General features: G+C 40.7%; 2 protein-coding genes across 3 annotated transcripts in view; one reads left to right on the top strand and one right to left on the bottom strand.

The window, feature by feature from the left end:
- Positions 1 to 1,321, top strand: part of POLR3F (RNA polymerase III subunit F) — an 18,531-nt gene extending 17,210 nt beyond the window's left edge. For both annotated transcript variants that reach the window (XM_059406474.1, XM_059406473.1), the window contains one exon: positions 845 to 1,321. In XM_059406474.1, coding sequence (XP_059262457.1) covers positions 845 to 922 — 78 coding nt within the window. In that variant the 3' untranslated portion in view covers positions 923 to 1,321. The remainder of the gene's footprint in view (positions 1 to 844) is intronic.
- Positions 1,322 to 4,852: 3,531 nt separating this feature from the next.
- The window catches only part of RBBP9 (RB binding protein 9, serine hydrolase), a 14,484-nt gene continuing 5,690 nt past the window's right edge, over positions 4,853 to 13,646 (bottom strand). Inside the window, exons 2-6 of the mRNA XM_059406476.1 lie at positions 10,592 to 10,726; positions 8,640 to 8,682; positions 7,728 to 7,833; positions 6,046 to 6,131; positions 4,853 to 5,420 (exon numbers count right to left, since the gene is read on the bottom strand). Coding sequence (XP_059262459.1) covers positions 5,194 to 5,420; positions 6,046 to 6,131; positions 7,728 to 7,833; positions 8,640 to 8,682; positions 10,592 to 10,690 — 561 coding nt within the window. The 5' untranslated portion in view covers positions 10,691 to 10,726 and the 3' untranslated portion in view covers positions 4,853 to 5,193. The remainder of the gene's footprint in view (positions 5,421 to 6,045; positions 6,132 to 7,727; positions 7,834 to 8,639; positions 8,683 to 10,591; positions 10,727 to 13,646) is intronic.

Below are 13,646 nucleotides of genomic sequence, written 5' to 3'. Positions count from 1 at the left end.
GGGCGCCTGGGTGGCTCAGTGGGTTAAGCCGCTGCCTTCGGCTCAGGTCATGATCTCAGGGTCCTGGGATCGAGTCCCGCATTGGGCTCTCTGCTCAGTGGGGAGCCTGCTTCCTCCTCTCTCTCTCTCTGCCTGCCTCTCTGCCTACTTGTGATCTCTCTCTGTCAAATAAATAAATAAAATCTTTAAAAAAAAAAATAAATAAACCACCCCTTGTCTATATACCTAAGTTCTTTGTATGCTGGTTTTAAGTCCCAGAAAAAACAGCGAGCATATTGGGAATTCTTCACAAAAACGAATATAGCTAACATGAAACATTTGGTTAGTGAAACATATATATAGATCTGCTTTCCAGTTACCTGCCGATAGCCTTTGGCCCAGTTGGCAGATGAGCAGATCATCTTAGTGCTCCAGTGAAAGGTATTCACTAACTTTATAATCACACAGCAGGTCCTATTACAGCATGTTCTTAAACACAGCCCTAGTCTCTTTGAAACTTTTATTTTGAAATGCATTTTTTTTAAGATTTTGTTTTTTTTATTTGAGAGAGGGGAAGAGAGAGAACAAGCAGTGGAGAGAGGGAGAAGCAGACTCCCTGCTGAGCAGGGAACCTGACATGGAGCTTGATCCCAGGACCCTGGGATCATGACTTGAGCCAAAGGCAGACACTTAGCCAACTGAGCCATGCAGGTGCCCTGAAAATTTTATTTTTAATACTGCTTTAAAAAAATGGTTGGATCTTGGATACTTTTAACAGAAATTTTAGTTAGAGGTGACATTTAAGACTTAAAATGTAATAATTTTAAAACTCTCATTTGATTGTAAACTTTTATCTTTTTTAAAGGTTTTTGATGACTGCCATGAAGGTGGTGAGATTTCACCATCTAACTGTATTTATATGACAGAGTGGCTCGAATTTTAACAGAGAATAGGAACTTTACTGACATTTTGCAAATGAAGTTACTTTGGGAGCAGATAATTTAACTCACGATGGAACATCAAATTCCCTTGAAAGCATACTTCACAATAATGGACAGACATGCTGCTATGCAAAAGTATTTTTTTAATCTATGAAGACTAAATTTATATTGGTAGAGTAGCCAACAGAATATGAAACAGGTAAGGTTAGTAGTGAAATTCGTTCTTCAATAAATATAATACTTTGAACTTCCAGAAGACCACCTTCTGAAGCTTTCAAGACTTTTGATGGTTCATGGAAAAAGAAGCCAACAAATCCATATTTGCCATATACTACAATAATGACTAAAGTTTAAAAATGTCCATTTTAAAGTTATTTATTAAGGTCTTCATTGGAAAATTTTATCTGGTTCACTATTGCCATTTGTTTTCTCTTTTCTCAGTGGTTTCATTGGGAAGGAATCAAACGCGGTGAGGCAGGAATAGCACTTAGAGGCATGAATGGGGAAGAGTGTGGAACATCCCTTTCCACACACTATTCATTCCTTTTTACATAAGAAATATTCTTTGAGTGTTATGCCTTTGTTCTTACCTCAAATGCAAATGACTGTTGCCGGAGATGGCTTCAGTGCATAAATATGATTATTCTAGTCCTAAAGAGAATGTCTTCACTGATCCTTCTTTGTCAGAGTCTTCCAAGTTTCACTCTGTGGCTCAGCTGCCTTATTTGCTAGAATTGCCCTATAATGCATTGCCCTCCATTCACACTTTATTGTGAGCGGGGTACCACTCTACTTTTCTTGTCTTATTTTAGATTTTTTTTCTTTACAGTCTTAAAAGTCATGGTGTAATTGGTCTAAGCTAAGCAGAAGGCCATTATAATTTTTCTCAGTTCTAATAGTACTTTCAAGCCTGTGTTATTTGGTGTATTGTTGCACCGAAGTTAGCTTTTTAGGATCTCAGCTGTTGTATTTTCACTTTGTAGCTCTACTTAATGATTTCTGTGTCCAGGCCAAAAGCATGGGACCAAAGGAAAGGAACTCAAAGCCAGCTACTACTGAGGCCTGAGTTCAAACACCAGTTTGGATATACTCCAAGTGGTAAACATCAGAAGGGTTATTTTGAGATATATGGGATCAATAAAATAAAATTCAGCTCAGTAACCAACTAAGGTGGAGACTGTGGCCAGCTCTATAGAAATATAATCAATAACACTAGGACTTTGAAACAAACATCATTTCAGGTATTGGATATATAGAAGATAGAGAAGAATCTGGGAGCTGAAACTACAACACCCACAGAGAGTGCTGGAATAGTAACATTATCTGTCCTTGGGACCTGGCCTGTCATTAAAGTACTAGTCTTATTTCATGAGAAAACTGAACCTGGGGGAGAGTTACAGGTGGGGAGAAGGAAGCAGTTCATGTATTAAATACAGACTTTGCATTGTGTCTTGACAGCCAAAGATTTTAAAGCTTATAATCAGAGACTGCAACATAAATCCTTTTCCCACAGCATGTTTTTCATTCTAAATAGTAGCTGAAGGAGAAAAGGGACAAAAATACTGTGCCTTTAATACATAATTAAGTGGATATTTACCCATCAGAAGTAAACTGTGACTAAAACAAATTATGGAGCTATTGATTCCTGACACGAGAAAATCAAATTGTGAGTGAAGTCCTAATCCTTAACAGTTGATTTCCATTTAGTATAAGATATTTTGGTCACCTAAGTATAGATATTCCCTGGAGTCTATTAGGGCCCCTCAACTCTGCTTAATAATGATCCATTGGGAATCAATCATGAGAGACCATGATTCAGTAGTTTAAGTGGATAGTTTATGTGAGATTTTTCTATAAAACTCCTCTGAGCTTAATTTGGTGAAGAGTAAATTTTATGCAGCCATGAATTTTATGGCGATCAACTGAGTAAATGAGTCCAACAGTTTCAAGTTGAGTGACTTTTACTTTGAACCATTATTATTACATGATGGGTAGGAAGAATAAAAATACATGTCCTAAACTACCGCTGCCCCACAAACTTTTTGTAAGGATGACAGTATTCCATATCTACTATTCAACAAAGCAGCCACTAGTCACCTATGGCCGTTAAAAACTTGAAATGTATGAATTTCAAGTGTGAATGAAGAACTGAATTTTTAATCTTTTAGCTCCCTGTGGTTATTGGCTACCATACTGGATAACACAACTAGGTCTAGATTAATTATAGGAATGAAGAATATCACAATTACTTATTTCTCAATTGTATAGATTTGTTGCCTTTCTGTGGAAGAGAAGGACAACATAATATTATTAACTTATTTGTATAAGTTTGTAATTTTTTTTATGGCTTCTCTTTTTTTAAAAGATTTTATTTATTTATTTGACAGACAGAGATCACAAGTGGGCAGAGAGGCAGGCAGAGAGAGAGGAGGAAGCAGGCTCCTTGCTGAGCAGAGAGCCTGATGCGGGGCTTGATCCCAGGACCCTGGGATCACAACCCGAGCCGAAGGCAGAGGCTTTAATCCATTGAGCCACCCAGGTGCCCCAGTTTGTAATTTTTTTGACAAAGGACTTCAGAAAACAAGGCTGAGAGTAAGTAAAGCAATGACTAATAATCCAAATAGAATCATATTTTGGTTATAGGCTTGATCAAATTATTGCTAAACAACCTCTTTAAGAAAATTATTATTCAATTGATTTATTGAATTTGCTTTTCACTAACACGTCAAATGAGTTGTTTTAATTCTTAATTTTTTTAATTATAAAAGTAATACATGTTTGCTATAATAAACTCAAATACCCAGGTAAATAAAAAGGAGATTCCCACCACACCATATCTAAAATTCCCATTCCCCAAAGATAACTGCTATTAAATGATGAGTCTTTTTTTCTTTGATCACATTTAGAAACCAAAACTTTTCAGGTTAAAATGATGGCTTTGAATCTCCTTTAGACATAAACAGGGAATTCACGTCTTTGCAGCAAACATCAGGTTCTGCAAATTCAAGTATGGGGTCACTGGAAGTTGTTTGAGGCAATACTTAGGGATCATAATAGCCAAAAAATGTTGGGAAATAAAAAGCATTTTTTTGAGGGAATATGATCAGGAAAAAAAAAGAAAATCATGGAATAATGCTTAAATGAGAGCCAAAGGACCATGGAAGTTAAAAGGTAGAATTCTTTACAGAACAAAATTTGAGGTATTGAAAGATTCTTTTAAAAAATAGTTAAGATTTTGTAACAAAATCTAAGCTATTCCCATGATTGTATCTTTTGACATTATGGTCATTTCTTATGCTTCACAAAGAATCATTTAAAGCACCTAGCTAAGTCAGTCCTAATGGCAGAGGTCACAAATGGGTGACTTGGACTTTGTGTGTCTTGCAGTGTTTCTAAGTTTTTTATTTATGCTGTCACTGCCAAATTACATCATCCAGATGTACATGTACTGAATGTAACTCATATACATATGAACTGTGTATACAAACATATATATAGTCCCTAAATTTAAAAACCACTGCATTGAGTTTTTTCCTTGAAAAATCAGAAAATTGGCAATACCCTTCCCCTTCCCACATGGCAACAATTTAGATAAGGCATGAGTTCCCCATGTTGCCCTAATCACCACCGCTCTAGTCTAGCACAGATCTGATTGGCTGTGCTCATGTGTATGTCCAGGTTGGGCTTATGGTCACTGTCTGACCTGGCAGACCCGACTCTTAGTTATGGATGGATCATTCTTTCTCAGCATGAAGGACCGGGGCAGGGTGTCATAAAGATGGGAGGCCCTGGTCTGCGTTTAATGTCCTGGGCCAGCCCAAAATAGCTAGTGGTTTGAGTTCTAAGCCAGCACTCTGGATCTTTAGTCAGGTTTTCTTTTCTCCCAAAATAACAAAAGGTTCATTCCAAAGAGGAGTACCACTCCTACAACATACACAGTAGTTCGTTTTAATCTGGACTGAGAATCAGGAAACCTGAATTCCACTTCTGCTTATTCACTTTGGACAGATAAAGGTAGACAAACTGTCCTTATGTCCCAAATCAAATGGGGAAAACACGGCTTCAGTTCATAGCAGTTTGTGAGATACAGATCCTATGGAAAATGGAAATGCTGTTTCTAACTTATTTTGAACGTTGAACTTGTTTTTTTTTTAGAACTTAATTTGATTTATGTGTCCACTAATCATCTGGTCACAGATGATTTTTATCTATTAATAACCTGATAATTGTTCTGTCCGTATACTGGAATGCAAAATAGCAGAAACCATCCTGTCTATGCTGGTACTTTCAGCATAGACTTTACCACACTAATCAGTTCATGAAACTCCACATTCTGAAAGTGGCCACGGTCAGTGAATTTGTACAATTTGGCTTCCAGCCTATCAGCCACTTCCTGTTGTTCCATCCAGGGAAGGAAAGGATCATCAGTGGAGCCAAACTGTACAATGTGAGGGCAGTTGGCTTTGATCTTCTCCCACTGCCAGGGACGGTTGAAGTATCCTATGGGGAAAAAAAACATACATATATAACCCATTACCACCCATGGATAATTTCCATTGTAGCCACTGTAAAATATCTAGCAAAGACCATAGTAGAGACACAAAGATTCAGTGCCTATGTGCCAGTGAGAAGTCCTTGTTTTCAAATCTGTAGAGCTCCATACCATAGTCACTTGGGAAGGGGGGAGTACATGGCTCAGATAAAATCAGGGTTCAATGTATTAGGAAGTGGTCTATCACCTCTCAGAGGGCCCGATTTGCATCTAAAGAAGGGCAGTAAATGTTTCTCAAATGCTACTAGAGGTTTTTTTAGCCTATCCAAAAGCCAGTACTGTTTAAACTGAACAAGCAGGGCACCTGGGTGGCTCAGTGGTTAAGCCGCTGCCTTTGGCTCAGGTCATGATCTCAGGGTCCTGAGATCGAGTCTCACATTGGGCTCTCTGCTGAGCAGGGAGCTTGCTTCACCCCTCTCTCTCTGCCTGCCTCTCTGCCTACTTGTGATTTCTCTCTGTCAAATAAATAAATAAAACCTTTAAAAATAAATAAATAAATAAAAATAAACTGAACAAGCATCCTTGTGACTAGAGGAAGGGCTTTTCTGTATTGGTTTCTGCCTTCAAACTTACCACTGGCCCGCTCATTTTCATCCCCCAAGTCGGAGGTGTATGCAGACACTAACACAATAGCATATACTCGGTGTGTTTCTGCATACCTGAAGAAAGAGAAATGATGTCAGCTAACTTAGTGTTAAATCTGACTGCCAAAAAGTAAGACAAAACCAACCAAACCTGAAAACTCATTTGATTCAGCTTACAGAAAGCAGGTGCTATCACTTGTTGAGTTTAACATGAAAAATAGAAAGGAAACTGCAGAACTACAAGCCCGATGTTAATGGCTTACCCTTGGCCACTTGGTGAGTTTCTACTCTTTCAAGGTAGTCCAAACCTCTTTGGTAATCCTTTCCAAAAAAAACATAAGTGTAATCATTCTCTTTGATGTGCCTGTTAACCTGCCTTCAGTGTGCATCAGCATTGCTTTGTCAGTCAACCTGTAGATTCAGCCCAGAGCATCTGATGCAGAGGCTTGATACAAGGCTCAGGAATCTACATTTTAAGGCATGACACCTTCTCCAACCCAGATGACAAACACCAGTGATCTGTGAACCATATTTTAAGAAATTATGTACCATGATGGAAATGTATTTCTTTTGCCACACACTACATTGCATTGTAGTAATTGTTTGTGTCATATTATATCTATCTTCTCCAATAAAACTTCAGCTCCTTAAGGGCAGGTGTGAGTCTCCTTGATCTTTGTGACCCTAGTGTCTAGTATAGTGCCTGGCAAACGGACACTCAGCTATTTGCAGAAGGTTCTGCTCACTCAGCAGAGACTAGGCTAGGGAAAGATGTGGAGTGGTCATTGTTTCCAGAGGCCTTTAGGCCAGGCCTGAGAAAAATTCAGTGGCCTTGAGTTGGTACAGATTTCAGCATAAAGGGATTTCTTCATTTTCCAGACAACCCCTAGCAGTTTATAAACATTAGGACTATACAGAAATTCTGTAGCCCCACATTGGGAAGCAATATCTCAGAGTTTTGAATGGTGTGGCAGAAAAATTATGGAATCTGGCAAGGTTCTCTGACAAGCAATTCATAGGACACCCTGAGCAACTGTTTGGGCCAAGGGGCTACAGAAAAACTATATTCCTAGCAAATATAGAAGAAACTCAACCCTAATATGCTTACTCAGCCAGTAAGTCCTATCCTCTAGGCCTTATAAGCTTAAAGGGAGAGAGACCTGATATTCTAACTAAGAGCATCAGGGAAGCACCATGAATCCTAAGGACTTGTTGGGGGTGGGGGTAGTCTCCACCCTCCAACAAATATTTACTGAGCACCTACCATATTCCAGACACTCTTCTAGGTGTCTGGTTTCAGTGTCAGAGTGAACAAAATCCCACCCTCACAGAGCTCACATTTCTATTGGCTGGAGACAAACAAATAAACAGGACATCAGGTGGTGAAAAGTGCTATAGATAAAAAGGGGGATACCAAGATATAAAGGGGATAGGAGCCAGCGAGGTGAAGTTGCTGTTTCATCTGAAGTGACTAGAGAAAGCCTTAGTGGAAAGAGACATTAGAGATTTAAAGAGAAAGCCATACAAGTAGCTAGGAACAGAGTATTCCATGTAAAACAATGGTAAACACAGGCCTAAGGCAGATGCACACTTGGCATGTTCAAGGAACTGCAATGAGGTCTGCAAACCAGCTGGAGCCCACATCGGGGGAGAATGCAGCAAGGATCGCACCTCATGGCTGCAATGGCCCCAGAACTGTGTCCTATGATGATGGTCTTCTCATCACAGTGCAGCTCCGCCTCCATGAAGGGCAGCCAGATGCTCTCTCGAGCTGTAACTAAGGTTCAGGGTAAAGAAAGAGTGTGTCATGTGATAGGACAGTCTTAGAGTCTAATGCTGTCCCACCTTTCTAATCAATGACTACTCAGCACTTCTCAATTTAAGAACTGCAGGACCAAATGGGAGATGGGGCTGTTTTAACAGAGCCAATGATGTACTGGCTGTTGTTGCTGTGTTGCTGTTTTAAAGACTCAAATCCACATTTTTGGTCTATCTGTCTATCCATCTATCTGATTTTGCTTTTATTTTTCACCATGTTCTCATAAGAAAATGCTGAGGAAATAAAAATGTAACTCTGAAGCTTTAATGTGAACTTTCAAACTTAAGGAAAAAAAACTCTAGACCACATTCTCAAATTCATACACACACATATATCTTCTTTTTTCCCAAGAAAAATTTCCTGACACAGGTCATAGACACAGTCAGAATGAAAGTGGCAATATTACATTTTGAAATATTCCAATCTCCTATAGGTGCTGTAAAGTTTTATCATATCTCTGTCTCACATGAAACACCCATAAATTTTGCCTAAAAATATCTGTTGACCTCTAGAAGGGAAAATCGAGTGACCTGCAAAGTTGAAAATCAAATTTTACCAAGCCCAGGTGTTTTCTTGATCCTTGCTAGAATTTTCTAGAATATATTTTGGTTTACACCCTTTTCCCTAAACTACTTGCCATCGTTTATTCTTAGGCATATACTCCCTTTGGCTTCTCTGGTATGATACTTTTGTTCTCTACCAGGAAAATGGTAAGATCAAAACCCAACAAGATGAGGCTATTTAAAAACATGTTTAAAACTTACTTGGGTCAGGCATGTTTTTAGCCAAACACTGGAAACCAGGTATCTATGATAGGGGGAAAAAAAACTATAATAAAGATCTTAATTACAACTAATAATTTGCTATTAAGAAATGAGATACCTGATATGATCTTTATCAATTCAATAAATATTTGCTTATATTATGAAATAAAGTGAGTTAAGTGCCACAGGATTACATATGAACACACAATCCCTCCAGTGATAAACTCCATCTGTCTGTATTTCTATATGTAGGTAGCTCTGTAGGTCGCTATATACAGAGACCTATATGCACATTTATATATCTTTGCTTATTGCTGTAAACAGATACTATAGAGGTAACATGAATTAATGCATTCTAGACAAACTGACTAGTCAAACAGACTGTGTCCCAGGGATTAGGTAAAACGTGGTACAGAAACACGGAAGAGAAAGTTGGAGATCCCACCCTCTTGGACAGCTTCAGCCCTGATCTTTTTGGTTTGTAACTCTGGCCTTGGTTTTCAGCCACAGCCCTGGAACTTTATTATAGGAACGTACTCTAGAGCTCAGGAGGATGACAATCCAGGAAGCAGTCCTATTGCCTGGTTATGGAAGAGGTTAAAAAAAAAAAAAATCAAGATGCACAAGACAACCACCGCTGGTCACCATTTTCATAAAGCTCATAAAGAAGCCAAATTAAATATATTGTTCAAAGCACACGGGCATAGTTGCAAAAATAGGTTCACTTTTAAGAGGGGAAATGAAAAAGATTTCAGGATGGTAGGGAAATGGGGTGGGGGGGGACATACATGTGGCTTCGAAGGTATTGTTAATGTTGCAGATTCTAGTTTGGTGATGGAGCCTCAGGATTCATTACATTATACTTCATAATTTACATATGTTACATACAGCTTTCGTACATATCAAATATTACATATTGATGTTTTAAAAATCAGAGGCAGGGAGCAGAGAAGCAGATGTACAATCATCTGAACCAGGGGCAGATGCAGGGAAACGGAGGGGGCACTAGGAAGTGGTGCCTTGTAGTCTTAGTGCCTCAGCCCTCAGAGAAGTCTTCCAGGCAGTTTCACCCACCAAAATTGCAACCACTAGTGATGAGGGAGCAGGAGGCTGGCTGAGGACAAAGCAAGAGCTGGCGCCTTGCACCCCCCCTTCATCCGCTCCCCTCCATAGGTGTAGCATTCCTCAGGCACCCCTGACTGCCATAAAATGATAAATAGTTAACTTGCTGAGATCACAATCCTGCAAGACAGGAGTCTCCCTTGGTTTACAAATGTCCTTGAGATTACAACAAAGAAGTTACCTTATCAATAGCCCAATTTCCAAAGACACAGAACTCAGTTCCTCAAGCCTAATGTCACCCTCCCCTCCATAAAAAACCAAAGGAGGTGGAAGTAGAAGGAAAAGTAAATAAAGTTAAATTTCTTCTAAACCTAAATCTCATTAACAAAGATGCTTGATAGCAGGAATGTAACATTCCACCAGACTTCCAATTGTCTTTACTTGATAGCAACTAAGCCTTCAATATCCTGATAGTATTCTTTGCCCCAATAGCCCTTCTGAACACCCCTTTGTCCTCACCTACCCAACTCCTGTGTATATAACCAGCCACTCCTCACAACCCGGGGCAGCAGCTCTTCCTGCCCACGGGTCCTGTCCCCGTGCTTTATAAACCACCATTTTGCACCAAAGATGTCTTAAGAATTCTTTCTTTAGTCATCAGCTCCGAACCTCACCCCACCGAACCTGACTTAGGTTCTGGGACTTCATCACTAGTACTAGAGTTCGAGACAGGGCAGCAGAGAGAGGCATGAAAACACCCTGCCCTTTGCTGAAGCGGGTGTGTTGGGGTGGGGTAGGGGCTGGTGAACACACGTTCCCACTTCAGTCCTCCGAGCCCTCCATCCCTTCCGTCCCCTCCGGCTCCAAGAGCAGCCAGACGTGTCTCTTACCTGCTCCAGCTCCTTCTTCACCCAGCCGTACCAGCCGTGGGTGGCCACATCACCGCCTCCGTTCCCGGGAACAATAACTGCCTTGCTTGGGGAAGCCATGAGCGCAGAGGGTCCGGTTTTGCCCAGTAGCCGAACCTGTAGTGCCAGGAGTCCCAAGACTGAATCCCCTGAGGAGTCGGCACTGTGGCATTCTGGGAATTGTAGTTCTGGGAGGCCATGGGTCCGCTCGTGGACTCCGGCCGTACTTAACGCACATGGCGGCCAAAGCAAACCCGAGAGTTCCCATCATATGTAAACCACCTTCCGCTTGCCTCTTAGGCTAGTTCCCTCACCACCTTATTTAGGGAAGGCTGTGACAGACCCAGAATTTTTTCTCTCTTTACTACAATTACGACGTATTTCTATAGGAAAGTGTGTTTTTAGTTCCAATACACAGAAATAACCTATTTTTGAGTTGAGGACTCCTGAAATTTTTATTACTTTTCCTTCCCATTTCGAAACAGTTGTTAGTACAATAGTTACTGTCAGCCCTGGTTGTTATTTTTCATCGCTTTAAATGCTGTCTTCTTAAAAGGTGCACATAGATAAGATTCATACTCAAACCAATTTAGAGACTGGAGAAACTGAGGTAGCAATGAAGTAGTGTACCACCTATTATATTATATGCAGTCCTGAGATTTTAGTCGTTCCTCACAGATATATCCAAGTCTTTTCTTTTTCTTTTTCTTTCTTTCTTTTCTTTTTTTTTTTTTTTTAAGATTTTATTTATTTGACAGAGAGCGAGAGATCACAAGTAAGCAGAGAAGCAGGCAGAGAAGAGAGAGGGGAGGAAGCCGACTCCCTGCGGAGCAGAGAGCCTGATGCGGGGCTCGATTCCAGGACCCTGGGATCATGACCTGAGCTGAACGCAAGATGCTTTAATGCACTGAGCCACCCAGGCGCCCCCAAATCTTTTATTTTTCTTAAAGATTTTATTTGAGAGAGAGGGAGAGAGAGAGAAAGAGAAAGAGAACGAGCAGGGAGGGATAGAGGGAGAAGAAGACTCCCGCTGAGCTGGGAGCCCCACATGGGGCTTGGTCCCAGGACTGCAGGATGACAGTCTGAACTGAAGGCAGCCACTTAACCAAATGAGCCACCCAGGCATCCCTACTTTTATATTGAGGTGGGCAGAAGTGTATATGTGTGGTTATAAATGGGAATAAACATGCGGCACCTCTGTAGCTCAGTGGGTTAAAGAAGTGGCTGACTTTGGCTTGGTCATGATCTTGGGGTCCTGGGATAGAGCCCAGAGCCAGCTGGTCTCCTGGCTCAGCGGGGAGTCTGCTTGTCCCTAGGTCTCTCTCTGCCCCTAGTCCCCTCATGCTCTCTCTCTCAAATAAATCACTAAAATCTTTTAAAATAAAGAAACTAAATAAATGGGAATGAACAGGAAAGTGCTTCTTCCTTGCCCCTCCCATGGACTTACTCACTGTGTGCATGACAAGTATTTCAGTATCTGTTCTCAGGCAGTTTATTTTTTGAACAGGCACAAGCAGATGACCAAGGATACACTGCCCCACCACCATATTCTTTAGGAAGAGCCAGACATACTCTTTCTTCTTGAACCTCAGACTCTGATTTTCTTTAAAAGGTCAATATTAGGGGCACCTGGGTGGCTCAGTGGGTTAAAGCCTCTGCCTTCGGCTCCAGTCATGATCCCAGGGTCCTGGAATCGAGCCCTGCATCAGGCTCTCTGCTCAGCAGGGAGCCTGCTTCCTCTTCCTCTCTCTCTGCCTGCCTCTCTGCCTACTTGTGATCTCTATCTGTCAAATAAATAAAATCTTTAAAAAAAAAAAAGGTCAATATTATTGGATGCCTGGGTGGCTCAGTTGGTTAAGCTGCGGTCTTCTGCTCAGGTCATGATCCCAGAGTCCTGGGCCCGAGTTCTGCATTAGGCTCCTTGCTCGGCAGGAAGCCTGCTTCTCTCTTCAACTCTGCCTGCTTGTGTGCTTGCTTGCTCGCTCTGACAAATAAATAAGTAAATAAAATCTTTAAAAAAGTAAAAGTTCAATATTATTGAATTTTAAATGTAACTTTATTCACTTCAGAAGAGATGAATAACTGAGACACACAATACCATGGATTGATTTCAAAATAACTGTGCTGAGTGAAAGATAAAACTAGACAAAAAAAGAAAACATACCATATTATTCCACTTATTTAAAACTATGGAAAATACCAGCAGCACAAGGAAACATTACACATGCTCATCATCCTGATTGTGGTGATGGATGTCAAAAGTTAATAAATTGTACGTTTTAGGGCACCTGGGTGGATCAGTTGGTTAAGTGACTGCCTTTGGCTCAGGTCACGATCCTGGAGTCCCAGGATCCAGTCCTACATCAGGCTCCCAGCTCAGCAGGGAGTCTGCTTCTCCCTCTGACCTTTCCCCTTCTCATGCTGTCTCTCTTTCTCATTCTCTGTCTCTCAAATAAATAAATAAAAATTTAAAATATATATATTGTACACTGTAAATATGTGCAACTTACTGTGTGTCAATTATACCACAATGAAGCTGTTTAAAATTTAAATATAAATTAAAACAATCACAAGCATTCCTGTAGCCTAAAGATTGCTTGCTTTGTGGTGGGTTTTTTTTTTTTTAAGATTTTATTTATTTATTTGACAGACAGAGATCACAAGTAGGCAGAGAGGCGGGCAGAAAGAGAGGAGGAAGCAGGCTCCCCGCTGAGCAGAGAGCCCGAAGTGGGGCTCGATCCCATGACCCTGAGATCATGACCTGAGCCGAAGGCAGAGGCTTAACCTACTGACCCACCCAGATGCCCCAGCATCTGGTTTTTAGTTCAATAAACAATGACATTCCATTAACAGGAACTGTGGGCTGAAAAAGGATCTATCCTTCCTTAAGATTTAAGATTTGTCCTTCTTCTCAGTCACAAGGTAATTGGCTCTTCCTTTGAGAAGGAGAAAAATAAGGTAATGGCCTCAAATGTCATTGAAGGAGCAGGAGGCTGGCTGAGGACAAAGCAAAAGCTGGCGCCTTGCACCCCCCCCC

The sequence above is a fragment of the Mustela nigripes genome, chromosome 7 (assembly GCF_022355385.1).
Source record: "Mustela nigripes isolate SB6536 chromosome 7, MUSNIG.SB6536, whole genome shotgun sequence".
Classification (NCBI taxonomy): domain Eukaryota; kingdom Metazoa; phylum Chordata; class Mammalia; order Carnivora; family Mustelidae; genus Mustela; species Mustela nigripes.
Note: the sequence above shows the minus strand (reverse complement) of the source record. Positions and strands in the feature narration are given on the sequence as shown.